The 17,488-nt window shown below is 32.6% G+C and overlaps 2 protein-coding genes across 2 annotated transcripts in view; one reads left to right on the forward strand and one right to left on the reverse strand.

Annotated features, from left to right (window-relative positions):
- LOC148274736 (uncharacterized) overlaps positions 1 to 17,488 on the reverse strand; it is a 181,203-nt gene that overhangs the window by 113,528 nt on the left and 50,187 nt on the right. The window lies entirely within an intron of this gene.
- LOC148274738 (carbohydrate sulfotransferase 11) overlaps positions 1 to 17,488 on the forward strand; it is a 113,563-nt gene that overhangs the window by 65,602 nt on the left and 30,473 nt on the right. Inside the window, exon 2 of the mRNA XM_088236740.1 lies at positions 15,814 to 16,034. Within this exon, the coding sequence (XP_088092866.1) occupies positions 15,814 to 16,034 (221 nt within the window). The remainder of the gene's footprint in view (positions 1 to 15,813; positions 16,035 to 17,488) is intronic.

Consider the following 17,488-nt stretch of genomic DNA (forward strand, 5'->3'; position numbering starts at 1 on the left):
GATTTTCTAACATAAAAAGACCTATTAAGTTTTCATAAATTATAATTATTTTTTATTTTTATTTTATTGAAATAAACGGCACTTAGTGCCTTTTACATATTAGTTACAAATCAAATTAAATATACATGCATGTAGGTATAAGTAATACAGAGCATTTAAAACAATATTATTAATTAAGAAAGTCTAAGAAATATAAACTATATAAAAGAATAAAATATTACCAGTTATAGAATTATCGATAAAAAAAAGATAATTTGGCATTTGAAATACTTTGAACCAGTTAAAAAAAAACTAAGAGAACAATTATAAATAACATTAAAAAAAATATATATGTATTATTATTGAAAACTAATATTTAGGTAAATAGTATATGTTTATGTATAAAAATATATAATGATGTAAAAAAATGATAAAGATAAATATTTTTTACTTATAAATTAATTCAAGAAAAGAAACGAAAAAAGAAAAAAAAACTCTAATAAAGAAGTTTAAAACATTTTTTTAACAATAGTAACAAATATGTGAATGCTCTAGAATTATGTGAAAGATGTAAATATTTAAAGTGAACATAAATAAATAAAAAGCTTAAGTAAGAAAAGAATAATCGTTAACATTTGCGTTTTCCATGGAAGTTATTATTGGTAATAAATAAAAATACCGAATACATACTGAGTCATCCATGGACACATATATAAACGTATACATATACACCCATACATACGCACATCTACATGCACATATAAAACATACACAAACACATCCATTACATGCGGTACATATACATATTATAAAACACTTTTTCTGGCAACTATCACAAATAATCAACTTCATGAAGAAATTTTCTGTATTAATGCAATGTGCAGTTAAAAATGCCTACGTTAATACCGAGTCCATTATATTTTTTACAGGTACGTCTTATAAATGAATTTGAGGTATAATTGTTTTCACAAGTTGGTATATAAAAAAGGGAATTTAATCTGGTATAGCGAAGAGGACAACGGAAACCATATTATTTAGAATTTTGGAAAAAGGCCTTTTTGATCCATACTGATGTTACATAAATACTCCATTTAATTTGCCTAACTCACAGAGAAAGGGGCAATAAAAGTAGTAGAGTTAAATTTTATAAATTGACTAAAATCGTTTTTTGATAAAAAAAATATATTTCATGAGAAAACCGATAGGAAGACCCACAGGCTTTAACCAGCCCGTTCCTGTGATGTAACCGGCGCGGCGCGGAGTTGCAAATTGCACTTAATTAATATCTCCGCAACTAATATGAATATTACCACGATTTTTTTTTAAATCTTCAAGTAAATAAAAAAAATCACGTAGATAATTTTAAATGGAATATTTCATCCATCGGATCTTTAAAAATGACAAAATATCGAGTACCCCGAGACAAACACGCGGTTTTTAGGGCCAAACCGCGAAACTTTAAAAACCCTAGCATTTTTTTCGAAAAACTCTTTTCAACGATATTTTTTTTATTATAATCTGAAAATGGCGTGAACCCTTAATTTCTCGGACTAGCATCCCTTCCACAAACCCCAACTACTTACCCTCCCTACCCAGACGCTTCCCTTGTCCGCGTCCGGTGCGTATCGCTTCGTCAGTCAAATACGTTTTTTATCTAAAAAAAAAAATTAGGGGAGGGGTAGAGATTTGTGGAAGGGATGCTAGTTCTTAAATTTGAATCCAAATTTCCATAGTCCAGACGGATAAAGGTCGGTTCGATTCCTAAGAGCATCAACATGGTAGGCAAGCACGCCGACGGCTACACTACGAGGAAGACTTATCTCCGATGGATCTTCTTTTTGAGGAGCCATCGAGTCGAAAACACTCGTCCAGGGTTCTGGTTCTATTCTCACATAGAACTTTATTTTTCATCCGCCCTAACACATATATATAATGAGAACCTACGCCTTTATTTATGTACACTAAAAGCCTTAATTAAATCGAAAAACAGTTTTTCAGACAAAAGAATATAAAATTCCAAATACTTAGAATCTTTAATTTTTCGATTATTTTTATACTATTCGTATCTTTATCATTCTTTCACGTTGTATCTCTTCTCTCTCCCGCGTTCGTAATAATAATCATTATAATAATAAATCTTTATTATACAATGTGATAAATATAGCAATATTTGAGTTTGTTCAAATGTTCATAGACAAAAGACTGGATTTCACCCCCTCGGGGGTCATTAAGATTAACTTAATGAACTTAACGTGAAACCCAGTCTTTTGTCTATGAACATTTGAACAAACTCAAATATTGTAATGAAACCAACTGGTCCAAGAAGAAGTTTAAAAATTGAAAAATTGTTTTCAGGCGTTGCCTAGTATGTGAAATAATTTAGTCAGATGAATCTCTTCACAACAATAAAGGTTTCAGCTCTTTAACTTCACTAAAATCAACAGATGGAAGAATTGAAGAAATATGGATGTTCAAACATAGGCAAAATGGTGAATGTTACACAGTGTGTAAAGTGGCCACTTAAACCAGCCAATGACAGGTCATAAGCCCTGTAAATGCCTTGACTTCAATATTCCCTTATTTAAGGTATTCTCCATCCCTGTTGTAATTATGATAAATAAAAAGTTATTTTATTTTATTTTATAACCATAATATAATATTAACATAAGCGGCAAATCTGCCTTTTACAAAAATGTATAATATATATTTTTTTAAAAACATAAATTTTCTTTTACCCAAGATTTATAAAAAAAATTCAACCTAAAAATTATACAACATATTCCAGTAGAAGGTTTAAACAATTCAAGAATAAATGTAAAAAACAAAACATTTTAAAGTAATTTAACTAGAAAATCATAAGTACTGTTTCATACAGCTGGGCAAAGTGAACAAAGAATTGTATATATTATGAAATGCATAAATAAATTAATATAATTACCATTCACCATCTTTGAAAAAGTTCAAAAGGTTTGTTCTATAGGAACAATACCCTACACTTAATATTCATGGTTAAGTAGCGCAATTTACAGCCTGACCAAAAAAACTATTTTTTTAAATAAATAAACAAATAAATTTAAAAGTTATGCAAGTTGTGTGGCCATTTGTGAGGGAACTGATACAAAGTGGAATATTTCTTTGAAACGGTCCCACATAACTCTCGGCTGCAAAGAACGGGGAGGAGATAAAACTAAACTGAAAGATCTAAGAAATAATGGAAAAGTAAGCCACACCATGATTTGAAAAAGAAAAATGCTTTGTTTTTTCAGTCAAATGTTTAGCTTTTTTATGTACGGTACCTGAGTACTTCTGTACGAATCTCAAAGCGGGTTTTTGGTAAAATATTTGTCTTTTTTACTAAAAGTTGGTCCCATATTCATTTCAAGGCCGCTTTCTGGTCACATGTTTTGCTTTTTTTAAACGGATATTTTTTTTAAAATGCGGTTAAATTTACAGAGAAATTGTCTAATGATAGCACTGAATTCAAATTTATGGATATTTAAAAAAAGAGAAAGACCCTTTTTAAGAAAGTAATATGGAAGTATACGCATTTAGAGGGCTTAAAATATTTTTAATGGTTCAAGTGATTACTTAACACATTGTGTTATATTCACCATTCTCTCTGTTTGAACATCTGTGACCCCAAGCATGGTAGACGAACTCGCAAACTACAATATTACTAAAAGTACAGAGCTGTTTGTAACTACATACACAAGAAGGTACTAATTATGCACGACATTTTCCGATTCCGCGTTTACATTCCTTATCCAATAAATTACCCGTGATATAGACATTTTGAATACAACAATAATGATTCATTTTGAATCATCATCATCATCATCATCAGCCGTCTCTTGTCCAATGTTGAACATAGGCCTCCCCCTTTAGTCTCCATATTCCTATCCTGAGCCAACCGCATCCAACCACTTCCTGCAACTCGTCTTATGTCATCAGTCCACCTTGTCTGAGGCCTGCCGACACTTATTCTACCTGTTCTGGGTCGCCATTCCAGGACTTTTTTGGTCCATCTAGAGTCTGTGATTCTGGCTATATAACCAGCCCAGCTCCATTTCTGGTTAGCAGCCCTATGGTCCACATCGGTGATCTTTGTTCTCGCTCTAATCCATGTATTGGTTTTTCTGTCTCTCAACGAAATACCCAACATTCTCCTTTCCATAGCTCTCTGTGTCACTGATAATTAGTGTAAATTTTTTTTTCGTGAACACAAAAGTTTCACAGCCATATGTCAGTACAGGTAGAACACAAGCATCAAAAAGTTTCTTCTTTAGAATTTAAAATAAGTCGATATAAAACGTCCTTTCTTTTTCACGCAATTTTTTCTCTATTTTTATGAGTATACTGGCTGAACACGCCCACGCTTCGCTGTGGCTTTGTCTGACTTGAATTATTAGGGGAGTAAATAAAAATAGTCTAGCAACTATACATTGACCGAGAAAACACATTGCTTAATTTAATATCCTTATTTGCGTTACTGTGACTATGCTGTAGAATATGAGGAAAGAAAATTGTAACTTTGGATAAAATTAATCAAAATGGAAGCACTGTGTAGAACTGTCATTTAGTACTAATTAACTATGAAAAATATGAGTCCGTGAAAAACGCATATAATGTTCTGTTTCCGTTGGAACTTTCGAATAAAAAGTATAAAGAAACACTCTTCTGCTAAAATGCAATATTCTGTAAAATTTTTAAGTCAATCCATCGATTACTTTCAGAGTTTTGCGACCAGCCACAAACATATGGAACCTAAATTTATATATTACCTTATACTTATTGTAATTTAATTGTTTTTTTTAACTCGTCCGGGCCTAAGGAGGGTATCTACGAGTAGGTTCCTCAGAAGCATCTATTCACTACAATAACTTAACAGCAAACAGCAAATATAAGAATTCATTGCTGTACAGTTTAATATTTCTTGATATGTTGCTAAGTTTGCACGGTCGCTTTTTTACAGCGATAACCACAAAAATCCGGATTTCGTTCGTTAGATTTTACATGCATTTCCCACTAGCGGATTGCGTGAATTTAGATCAGTGTTATTCAACGTGCATCCTCTGTACTGTTTTACCGACTCCACAATAACTTTTTTTTAAATCATCATATCTATTTAATTTTTTGCATAATCTTACCCCATAATGTCAAGAATTTATCAAAATTATTGAAATATTTTTGTGCCAAATTCTTTCAATAATAATTCACATTTGTCTTTACTTTCCCCTGTGCAAACAGCAAACATTACAATTCATCGCTCTATAGTTTGATAATATTTGATATGTTGGTAAATTTGCACGCGCGCTTCTCGCTATTTAGTCACTTTTTCCAGCGATAACCACAAAAATCCGGATTTCGTGCGTTAGATTTTGCATGCATTCCACACTAGCGGATTGCGTGACTTTAGAACAGTGTTATTCAACGTGCGTCCTTTGTACTTTTATACCGACTCCGATAATTCTCCTTAATATTTTTACAACAAATTAGTCAATAAATGTATTCTCGATTGAACGCAAGCCGATGGAGGTGTCGAATATGCTCACTTTCGTCTACTTGACACTCTATTTAATAGGCTTTTAATAAAATAAAATATCATACATACATAACGTAAAAAAGGAAATACAATATCTTGTAGAGCGGTAAATTTTCTTCCGAATGACGTAAAACCTTTATCGTTTTGTTTAACTTTTTTCACGCTCATTTTTAAGTCTGAAAAAAACTGACATAACTAATGTTAATATTAACAAATTACAACAGGGATGGAGAATACCTTAAATCAGGGAATATAGAAGTCTAAGCATTTACAGGGCTTATGACCTGTCATTGGCTGGTTTAAGTGGCCACTTTACACACTGTGTAACATTCACCATTTTGCCTATGTTTGAACATCCATATTTCTTCAATTCTTCCATTTGTTGATTTTAGAGAAGTCAAAGAGCTGGAACCTTTATTTTTGCGAAGAGAATCATTCGACTGAATTATTTCACATACGCCTGAAAACAATTTTCCAATCTTTAAACTTCTTTTTGAACCAGTTGGTTTCATTACAATATTTGAGTTTGTCCAAATGTTTGTAGACAAAACACTGGATTTCACCCCCTCGGGAGTCACTAAGATTAACAAATTACAACAGGTCATAAGCATCATTTTGAAATTGTTTCCATACCTTGTATTATGTTTATTTTGTTATTTTTAAATATTTTTCATACACTTTTAATTTGTAGTGTATCATAATTTTTATTCTGCTTTTGTAAATAATGTTTAGTTTCAAATATAAAAACGTCTGTAAATAAATATTGTTATCTGCATGTCCCTGAATGAGTTTTTTTTTTACACTCCTTGGGAATATTATATAAAGTTATGTATTATATGTTTTATTTATTTATTTATTTTATTAACATAAACGGCAAATCTGCCTTTTACAAATATTTATAATATGAACATATTTGGATTAATATTTTTTTTTTTCAAAAACATGAATATTAAAAACAAGATTTATAAAAAATAAAAATAAATCACACCAAAAATTATACAAGATTTATATTTAAAAAATAAACTAAAAATTTTACAGCATATTCAGTAGAAAGTTTAAATAATAAAACATTCTACAGTAAAACAACAAGAAAATCATAAGGACTGTTTCACACAGCTAGGCAAAGTGAACAAAAAATTGTATATGAAATGCATGAATAAAAAAATATAATTACCATTCACCATCTTTGAAAAAGTTAAAAAGGTTTGTTCTATAGGAACAATACCCTACACTAAATATATCAGATACGTGGAAATAACTATTGCCGAGTTCATGAAGTCTATTTAATACTGCATTACAAGTATACACTGACCGTGAATTGTTGCTACAAAACGGTGGCACCTGTCAAGTCATTCTTCCAGGCACCCCGAAGTTGATGAGAGATAACAGTTCAGGGTAATCCCATATTGAATTTACAATTTTGAATAAATTTAAAAGGTCTATAATTTTTCTTCTATCGTTAAGTTTTAACAAATTTAATGTTTTTAGTAAAAAATCGTAATTAAAAAAATCATGACTGATTCTAAGTTTAAAATTTATATACCGTAAGAGAATTTTGGTGACAGTTGTAGTAAGGAGTCCATATTTTAGAGTTATACTCTAACTGGCTTCAATTGAATAATAATAAAAAATAATTTTTAAAAAGCCCTGTAAATTCCATATTCACTTATTTAAGGTATTCTCCATCGCTGTTGTAATTTGTTAATCTTAATGACTTCCGAGGGGGTGAAACCCAGTCTTTTGTCTACTTATGTTAACACCTAATATAAAAGGACGAATTAAAGGACATAGAAAGTAACTTAAGATTCACAGTGAAGAACGTGTAGTCATATAATGCGCCGCTCTACCTTGAACATTATTTTAGGTAGAGCGGCGCATCTCTGTAACACACGAATAAGCCTTTAAGTTTGGTCAGAGCTTCGAGGAGGCACTGCATTGCAGTACAAATGTGCCGCCCCCTCTGTCCCGCCCCCGCGGCCGCCCCGCGACGGGGTGGCAAATAATGCAGGCTTTACCAGTAATGGAAAACGGAAAATAGAACTTTGGCTCGGATACATGGAGAGGCGGGGAGCCTAACATCGCCCGCCCGACGCGCGACGGTCAAAATAATCAGAATAGGAAGTTCCTGTAGCGCAAAAACAAATAACTATCGACATGCTAATAAGCGACGTGATAACAATTTCCCACCGTGGTTATTTATCGTATTCGCGATCAAAATGCCACATCCGTGAACACCTAATATTAAATTTCAAAATATTTACGTTTCGCGACGTATAATCCTGCTGCGCAATCACATATTTGAATTTCACTGGTGTAAATATGGAAAGTATTCCAATACTGCTATTTTTATTGATTTATTTATTATTTATCATCCTATTTACTGCATTTAGCTGGCGGTTGGCAAGCCAAATGTCAAGAAAAGCAGTCGCCATAGTAATTGTAATTAAATATTCACGTTTTTGTATTAGATACTCCTTACTATTTTGCTAATGATTGCATTGACAATATATTAATATTGTATTATGTTTTATGGTAAACGCCGAGTTTTCGCCAGTGAACTGTATTTACATACGAAGAAAACAAAAAACAAACCTACACGAGCGTTGACTTAGAGATTACACACGCGTTGACTTATGACTGCGATAACTTAAGCGTGTTTATTATTGTTCATTGTGATCGCTCAAATTCTTTTTAAGCACGTCGATAATTATTTGTGATTGAGCTACTGGTGATAATAAAGTTTAATGCAACGCGAAAACGCATTTATAAAGAACCTTCCGCCCGGACACAGACATTTATAAACATTAATTTACCATTTATTGTACAAGGTTCAATAATAGTAAAAACGACATCGGCCTCGTGGTTTAATGGTCAGCGCCTTTGCCTACCGTACAAGAGGTCTCGGGTTCAATTCCCGACATGGTTAATTTGTAATATTCATTTAAAATTGTGTTTTTACACTAGAATATTTTATTGTCCCTGGACTGGTACCTGAACTGGACTGGACTGGAACATGTAACAAAAATGATAAAGATACGCTGTGTTTAGTGTACCAATGCAGTGCCCTATGCACCATTAGATGCGGAAAGGGAATGATGATGATGATAAAAACAAGATTGGCTTAAAGTTCGTTTTAGAACATAAATAATATTGTACCTTAGAGGATAAAACACAGAGTCCACTTTTTACTGTTTCGAAGTTAAAAATGCAGAAATTATCGCAATAGGCTATTTTATTTATTTAGGTAAAAGTCAAGTAAAAAGAATAAGTACTTTGGCGGACTTATTGCTAAAGGCAAAATCTTCCAGCCAACCAAAAACAGACCGGTCAAAAGAAGAGTTTGTCAAAATTTTGTAATAAAAAACCATAAATATATATCTAAAGATACAATACAGAAAATAAAAATAACCTAATTAATTAAAGCTAAAATGTGTTTTTTAATTGGGAGATAAGGCTTGCACATATATATATATTTTTAAATACATTATGCTATAAATATTAAATGATGTGGAATGTGGAATCAGATAATGAGTTTGGAAGGAGAGAGAAAGACGAACCAATACGTACGTATACGTAAATAAAACACAGAACTCCACTTTCGTTATAAAAATGTTTTTTTTTAATTTGAAATAAAAATCTGAAGTCCACTTTGTTTTAATGCAAAAAAAACATCAGTAGTCCCAGATACGCTATTCTAATGTGTACTCTTATAATCATTACTTTACATTGAAAGTTATTTTTAGATTAAAATTATCTCATTTGGTTCAAAAGTTATCGTGTTGTGGAAAACGCACAATCACAAAATCTTGCTTCCTGAACATTTCGTTCAATGTGACTTACGTGGTTTATCCTTTAAGGTACAGATATTCAATAGAATTTTTCACTAGAATTTATGTAATGCACTTTTAAGTCAATTTAGTTATTTAATTAATATTTAAATAATGGATTTTGCTGTCAAAACTTTTTAATAAGTACGAGTAAGTATTTCTGTTGGGAAGGTTGCTCTCGTTCAATCCTTGAACCAGTAAAAATAGCACAAAAATAAATCATGAAGATCATTCTCAAAAAACCCTCGAGGTATTTAACGGAAGATCTATTCGCTGAGTTTGAGATATTGGATGTAAGACAATTGTTTGTGAGGTGCCTACTACTTAAATTTTATGATAAATTAAGTGAGGTCAAAAGAACCCAACAAAATATAAACACTCGTTCAGCAATACAAATTAACTGGATTGTCCCATTTGTATCAACCGCCTTTGGTAAAAAGCAAAAAAATGTAAATGCTCCAAAAATATTTAATGACTTATTGCCAAATATAAAAGTCTCAAAATGTAAAACAAATTTTAAAATAAAGATAACTGCACATATAAATAGTGTAGCGAGAGATTTAAAAAATATATATATATATGTACATCAAAAAACGTAGTACTTTATACACATATTATTTATATTTTTATGTATTTCATTGCTTTATATTTGCTTTATTATATATTACACTATATTATTTATGTTTAAGTAACATGTATTCTTGGCACATATATTTACTTTATATTTGTATAATAACGATTTTTAATTTCTTACATTTAATTAGCTAGGCTTATTATCAAGTAGTTTTAGTTTTTCTTTTTTATGTTATTGTTTATTTAGTATAGGACTACTTATGCTCTAACGATAGAAAATCTCCATCTTAGAACAGGCTGTGCCATGTTAGATGGAGACTATCATAAACAGAGAACACTCCGTTTTCATTTTACATTAATTGGTTTTATATAGATTCCCTGTTATTAAGTACATATTTTTTTTTTTACAATAAATTTATAAATAAAAAAAAACAAATTAAAAAAATAAAAATAACCATTTACCGACTTTTCTATGCCTACCGATTTCGAGACACACCCGTGTCCTTGTCTTTTTAATGCCGTGGAATGGCCAATAGGAATATTAAAATTTTGCTCAAAACACACAAAAAGGCAGAAATTATATATTTCAACCAAAATATTATTCTTAAATAATACAAAAAAACATACCTCGATGAAAATAGGTTTGAACTAAATTATTTTAATATATATTTTTTTTTTAATATTTAAGGCATAAATTATCTAACTCATAATTTAAGAAAAACACCACCAAATTCGTAATGCTTCTATTTTTAAAAAAAAAGGGGTTTTCTTTTATGACTATCCTGTTCAATTCATTCAAACGAATTCCCACGCGGATGCGGGGCGAGAAATGGCGGGAGCGAAGCCCTAGGGCTTCTACGATATAGTGAACAGTATTTTAAATTTAATATAGATAAATGAATATCCCTTTACGCGGTATGCAGTGTCAATCAGTCACAACCCCAACAAATGAAATGAATCAGGAATGGAAGCCACTAACCTGGTTCGTTCTTGATGGAATTGCTTGGGTCTGACGGTCAGTTGCGAGCGGCACCAGGGTAAACACCAATCTGATGCTCAACACTGGTGGTTGGTGGAAACAATGAGTTTGATTCGGCACACGTTGAACGAAATAATATATACGACACGAGGTCTTGCTGTAGCGGGTTATCAAAGGATACTGGCAGTGGGAAGTGAACAGATGTTGTGGCTAAAAATAATTTTGAAGTTGTGACAATATTTTAATGCATACCCACATAATTCGCAACCAAACTTCAAACCATAGAAATAAGAATAGTCCAGAAACCGCATACGCACATCAAACAGAAGGCGACTAAACTACTCATAAGTGAGTAGGTTTACGTTTTGACCCATTAGTTTATTTGTAGACGTCGCTCAGTACGCAACTCCTGATTTAAATTCAACTATGCCGTTTTGTGTCCTTTTAAAGTGTAGAAATACTGCTAGGATCTTAAATTAACAGGATGGTATAAAATTTGTGTAATTATCAAACGAATGTTTAAATAGCGAATGCATTCCTTGAAAAAAAAATTTTTTCCATCTGTCAGATTGTCGAAGATACAAAATGGAAATTTCGTTAGTGTTGCCAGAGTAGTAAAAAATTTTACCCTACTTTGCTCATCTAATAAAAGAACTAATGAAAATTAGACCTCAGATTAAACAACGCCGCGGGGGACATTTGAACGACATTATCTTTAAAACATCCAAAATTATTTATAAAAATATCCGTTTTATGTCTAATAAAATTTGTTTTATATTTCGGTAGTCAGATGGCAGGAGGGACCTGTATTTTTTCTATGTTTTAGTTTTCAAAAGTTTTAGTTAATATTTCAGTAAATACACGCAGTAAAAAATAAAAAAAAATCAGCGTCATTTAGAATGGTAATTTATGATTGAAAATCAACACTAAAATATTTTAGTTTGTGGATTAAAGTCTTGAAATTGAGACGTATTTCAGCTCTCCTGAACATTTTTGAAAATTACAGATGGTCCCTTCTGCCATCTGACTACCGATTTTAAGTTCAACGTTCATTAATTCTATTACTCTTATTAAATGACCCTTAACTTATCTACTCTGTTGTGTCAATCAATGTCTCCGCGTGCACAATAAAATTTTAGAGAAATTAACAGATTGCTTTTCTTTACCTTACATTTGTGTTATGATTTTTTTTCCCCATCAAGCAACATTACGCGGCGACATCACGAATGCGCGCGGCGAAAATAGAGCATGGTGGGGGGATTATTGGACACAGTCCGATTTATTCAAATATGATTCTACGCTCCTTCTGGACTATTCTTAATTCTATGCTTCAAACTATTAAAACAAAATATAATTATATTTATTGTCTTTAAATGAGTGTCAAAGTATCCAGGTTTAATTTAAATTTCAAAAGGCGTAGTCTGCCGGTCGAAAAGTAATTATATTTTATTTATATAAAACTTTTAGATACAATTTTATCAGAAGTAGGTACAATGGAAAACTATCGTTTTTATGCAATATTTATTTACTAAATTTTTTTCATAGGGCGGTTTGGAAAAAACTGTATTTTAAAATGGCAAAATCGTATGATTGCCTTACATTTTATCAGACTACAGCCTTATTTTTCCAAGAATATGTGCCGCTAAGGGGAAATTTTACTTTTTCGGTACTAAAGATTGTTTGAAAATTCTATATGAAATATGGCAGTGGCGCCCTGCCAATTTGTCAATTTAAAAAGTTGTTTCCATGTTTTTCGGAACAACAAACTTTTCAGGTTTTATTGAAAATATAATATCTCTGCTGTGGCAAGCAGATGTGTCGTACGTAAATGAGAATTTCACTGTAACAGTAAGACAAATTTCTACCAAAAAATACAAGTTTGTTTACGGTTGTAATTTATATTTTTGTTATTTTGGTAACTAAAGACCGAGTCGGAGTAGATCGTGGATTTACGATTGTCCACAATTTATTTTTAAAATTTATTTTAACCGCTTCTACGCAGCTTGTACTTAATTATTTATCTGTCGCTCGGGACTAACAGAAAACCACGGTACGAAACATAACATACACTGGAACCTAGTTTTACACGTTTTTAAAATAACACAGTCCAAATAAAATAAAAAAAATATAAAAAAACAATAATTTAACAACGCGTAACAGTAAATAATTATACTATTTGTTATTAGAATTCCCTACATCGTTCTTTTACTTACTTGGCGTATAATATGTGACAGGGGCGAATTGTCCATATAAGCGATTATACGCAGCTTACTATTATATTTGACTATCCACATGAATTTTTTCCATTATGTTGTAATGTTGTATCCCAACTCAACACAGCGCCCTTGGCTTTATAAAGTTTGGAATATGTAATTATTATTTTTTTTGTAATATTTGTATGAATAAATGGAATGAAAAATGAAGATAGTAACTTTTTTAAATTTCTTTTAAATCATTACCACCTTTTATATTGTTAAAGAAAAGCGGACTATAGCGAAAAAACGAATTTTATTCAGTTTTGTAAATGGTTGGGAATATTTAAAGATAGGAAAGGAACATGGAATGGACGTACCTTTGATACGATTTTCTTCAATTTTGGGCACTGGATGCTGAAATGCACTATGAATTATAGAACGACGCCGACGCACGACGAATCCAAGAAATTTTATGCAATCTCATTTAATGTGTCAAAATATTGTATTGTTTTGTTCCAAATCCTAATGTTCTATTTTTGTATTTCTTCTATCTTTCTGTAAGGTAGGTACCATAAGGATGGGGCAAGAGAAGGATAGAAAAGAAAGGTAATCGGCAAGGAATAATATTGATAAATTCTGAAATTTACTTAACATATATTTTCGTCCAAAAAATAAATAAAACTATTAATAAAACGCGCACAGCGCCAGCAGTAATCCAAGAAACTAGCCGATCATTCCAGCTTATTTCTCTATACAAATACATAAATATTTAGTACGCTTGCGATTACACAAATTATTTGAAGTCTCTCGATTCGGAAAACAGTATTTTGAACATTAAGGGCTATTTTTCTTTGAGATAATACAGTTGACATAATATGATCGCCATTACTTTCGTGCAGTTATATCGCAGGACTTGCGGCGCTCGACGTGGCAGTATTTACCATAATTCATTTCTAGAACAAATCTGCCAGTTGACATTTTAATTGTTAAGGGGATATTATCGACTGAATTCATTGTGATATTTTTCATAAACTTTTATACGAGTTTTGCAACAAAGTAATGGAGAATATAGCTACTTATAATATATCGGGAAGTTATCGCGGGTTCGGGAACTTGGGAATACCCGGGGAAAATATCGATACCGATCCCAGGGAGTTTTAGACGAAAATTTCCAACCATCGAGAAAAAACAGCAACGCATCAAAAACTGACATAATCAGCCAAGCGGGGTCACTATTTCGACAGTTATTTCCGTTACAGACAGAATCCGATTCCGACAGTTCCGAAAACGAGCTTAATTTAGTGGAATTATCTGAAATTTCGAGAAAAAAAAAACATTTGAAGATGAATTAAAGTAAGTTTGCGTAAGTAAAGTACACTCATAAGGAAGTTCTAAAAATGCGACAACGTTTATTAAAATTTAACAACGATTTTTAATTATTTAAGACCTCCGAAAAACGAACTCTGAATTTGGAGTTATTCTTATTATTCTTATTCTTAGTGGTGGAGGGTCAGTGCTATGCAAGCTCCTGACGTCACTGAGACCTGTGAAGATCTATTGTGACGGGTCCCAGTGAATAGTTCTCGCCCTCCAAGCATAGGTCTATAAAGAGCCTGGCTACTGTGTGGAAGGCGGGAGTTCACATTTCGCTAAATCTCCCCTTTTAAGCCCAGATCCGTAAAGTATCGGGCTATTAGGTAGGGGGCGTGCTTTTTAACATCCTTTGGTTTAACCAGTGATCCTCTGAGGATGAGGCTCCTTTTATGATGTAAAGCATCACATTCACATATAATGTGGATAGGCGTTTCTTCATCTGCACTGTAGAACCTACATCTAGAAGTTTCGGGAAGGTTCATTCTAGCAAGTTGTTGGTTCAATCTGCAGTGCCCTGAGCGGGCTCTAGCGATAACCCTCACTTGATTTCGGCTGAGCTTTATTAGGTCAAAAGCAAAACTTAGCGATACCCTTTGATCAGCTCCTTCGCGCGGTGCTGACCAGGTACTTTTTGCCAGAGCATTACACTCTGCTTCCTGGCCCATGACCTAAGCACATTACGAGGAGCACATGTAGGCAACCCACAGTAGGTTTCGGGGCCTGTTGGGGCTGTCTCAGCTCCCAGCCTTGCCAGTTCATCAGCTGCCTCGTTACCGTCGATGTTTGAGTGTCCAGGTACCCAAATTAATGTCAGACTGTTACACTCACCGACACAATTAAGCGCCGAATTTGGAGTTGCTTTACAAAGCTTAATTATCTGTAAAACCAACTTCCACAGAGAGTGAAAGAGTTTTTCGATAGCATACAATTTCGCTACTAAAATTAGATGTCAGCTTTTCGACAAGGCACTTATCTAAAGCAAACGATTTCGCAGACTTTTATTTGAGTTTTTGAATTTTTTAAGTGATCAACGTTTATAAAACGTTTGTTTTTTTATTTTGTCCATCTGTACGACCTTTCAGTCGTCTGCGGCGACTTTTTTCAAGGAAATAATGCATTTTCGTAGATTCCTGATTCTCGGGGAATTCGGTGAATTCGGGAATTTCGATTCCTTATTCCCGAGTCCCGGAATCATAAAAAACCCGGGAATTAAGAAACTCTTAGTGGAGTACATTGTAAACGCTTTGAAAATTAATTTGTGAAATAATGCTTACAGATAGAACTTTCCGCTGCAGATGTATTATAAAGTATTTCAAATATATAATAAGTATTTTCTTGTTCCAGGACTTTGGCGACAACGATAGCTATGTTTACAAGAGAGCGGCTGATGGGGGTATAAACGATGTCATCAGAAGAGAGCTGACTTCCTCGGAGATGGAGGCTGCAGAGGGCAGGATGGAGGGAAGAAGGAAATACCTAGAAAGGGAGTGCAACAACCTTCCCAAGGGGATATCCAGCCCCAACGCTTGGGAGTACCTCATCAACAAGCAGTATCATCTTATCTGGTAAGTGATACGAGGTATCATCTCAACACCACGATTTAGCTAACTCAAAAAGAGAACTAGAGTGTCAGTTATAAGGGAGTCATTTACCTGCCAATACAAATAACCTAAACAAAGACGACAGTCTGAAATTAAACTCAACATGGTTCCCGGCACTACACACTACAAAAATGACGCGGAATGTGCCTGCTGCCGACTGCGACACGGTATAAATTACTAGTAGATAAACCCATGTTGTTTTTTACCAAACGCTTAGTTTACCCTGAATATGGTCCAGCTTGAAATGTCTGAACGAGCCCAACTTATGCGGGCTCACCCAAAAAAGAACATTAAAAATAGATGTCTACATAATATTATTTTATCGCTAGCATCCAATACTCTTGTCCTATTAATTTTTGACGCAATAACAACGTAAGCATTAAATATAGCTAATAAGAGTGTTTATATGCCTCATAATATTCTTCAGGGTTTACTGTCATTAGATTAATAACATTATGGTAAAGACAATGGGCCGTCATTTTTTTATGACGCGCTCAGTCGAAAATATATCAAGAGCCGAAGGCAGTTTAAATCGAATTCATTAGATGTGGGAAATAGTCATTAATTCTATTGATAATTATTATAATCATAAATTCATAATCAATCATTTAGCGGATGTATCTAGAACCAGTATTAACCTTTCCGAGCCTGAATGTGAAGAGGGTACCCTGGTATTTCTGAATCCCAAGCTAAAATGCTATAAACACGACTTTAAAAAAATAAAAAATATTATTTCATAGTATTGTTTTTTAAATTGTTTCATAATTTATCGTGTTTTCTGCGAAATTCATACATTTTTTTATAAAATACTGTGCCAGAGGATACTACGAGTAAATGAAAAGGACCATTTGTATTTTTATTACGCTTGGTTTAGTTTTCAATAATGAACTACCCTTTTATTTTTATTTATTTTATTTTATTTGGGATTTTTACAGCTATTACATAAACAAAATAATTAGAAAAATCTTAACAATACTAAAGCCAATTAAAAAATCCACTGTAAATATAATGACACATAATATATAAGAAAAGAAGTTTAGTAATTGTATTTGTGTGACGTTTGTATTCATGTGTATGTGAATGTGTGTATGCGTGAATGAATAAGGGAGAGGATACATGTGCGTGTGGGAATGAATGAGGGAGAGGGTGCGTGTGTATGGGTGCCGAAGTATGAAAATAATATATTTGCTTAAAACTTGTAAATTGTATTAAAAATGGTACAATAAAGAGCTTAGTTAGAAACTTTTTTGTCAAAATTCAAATTACGAAATGATATATTTTTTTTTTTTTTTTTTTTAAGTACGAGTATGTTAAATTTCAAAACCGTATTCTGAAGGAAAAAAAAAGCATTTTATTTTTTAAATTTAACTGATACACATCGAATGAATAATGTGCGACGAGTCCTGTACAATACAGTA

Source organism: Micrasema longulum, unplaced genomic scaffold, assembly GCF_059751315.1.
Source record: "Micrasema longulum isolate JH-2025_06_02 unplaced genomic scaffold, ASM5975131v1 h1tg001597l, whole genome shotgun sequence".
Classification (NCBI taxonomy): domain Eukaryota; kingdom Metazoa; phylum Arthropoda; class Insecta; order Trichoptera; family Brachycentridae; genus Micrasema; species Micrasema longulum.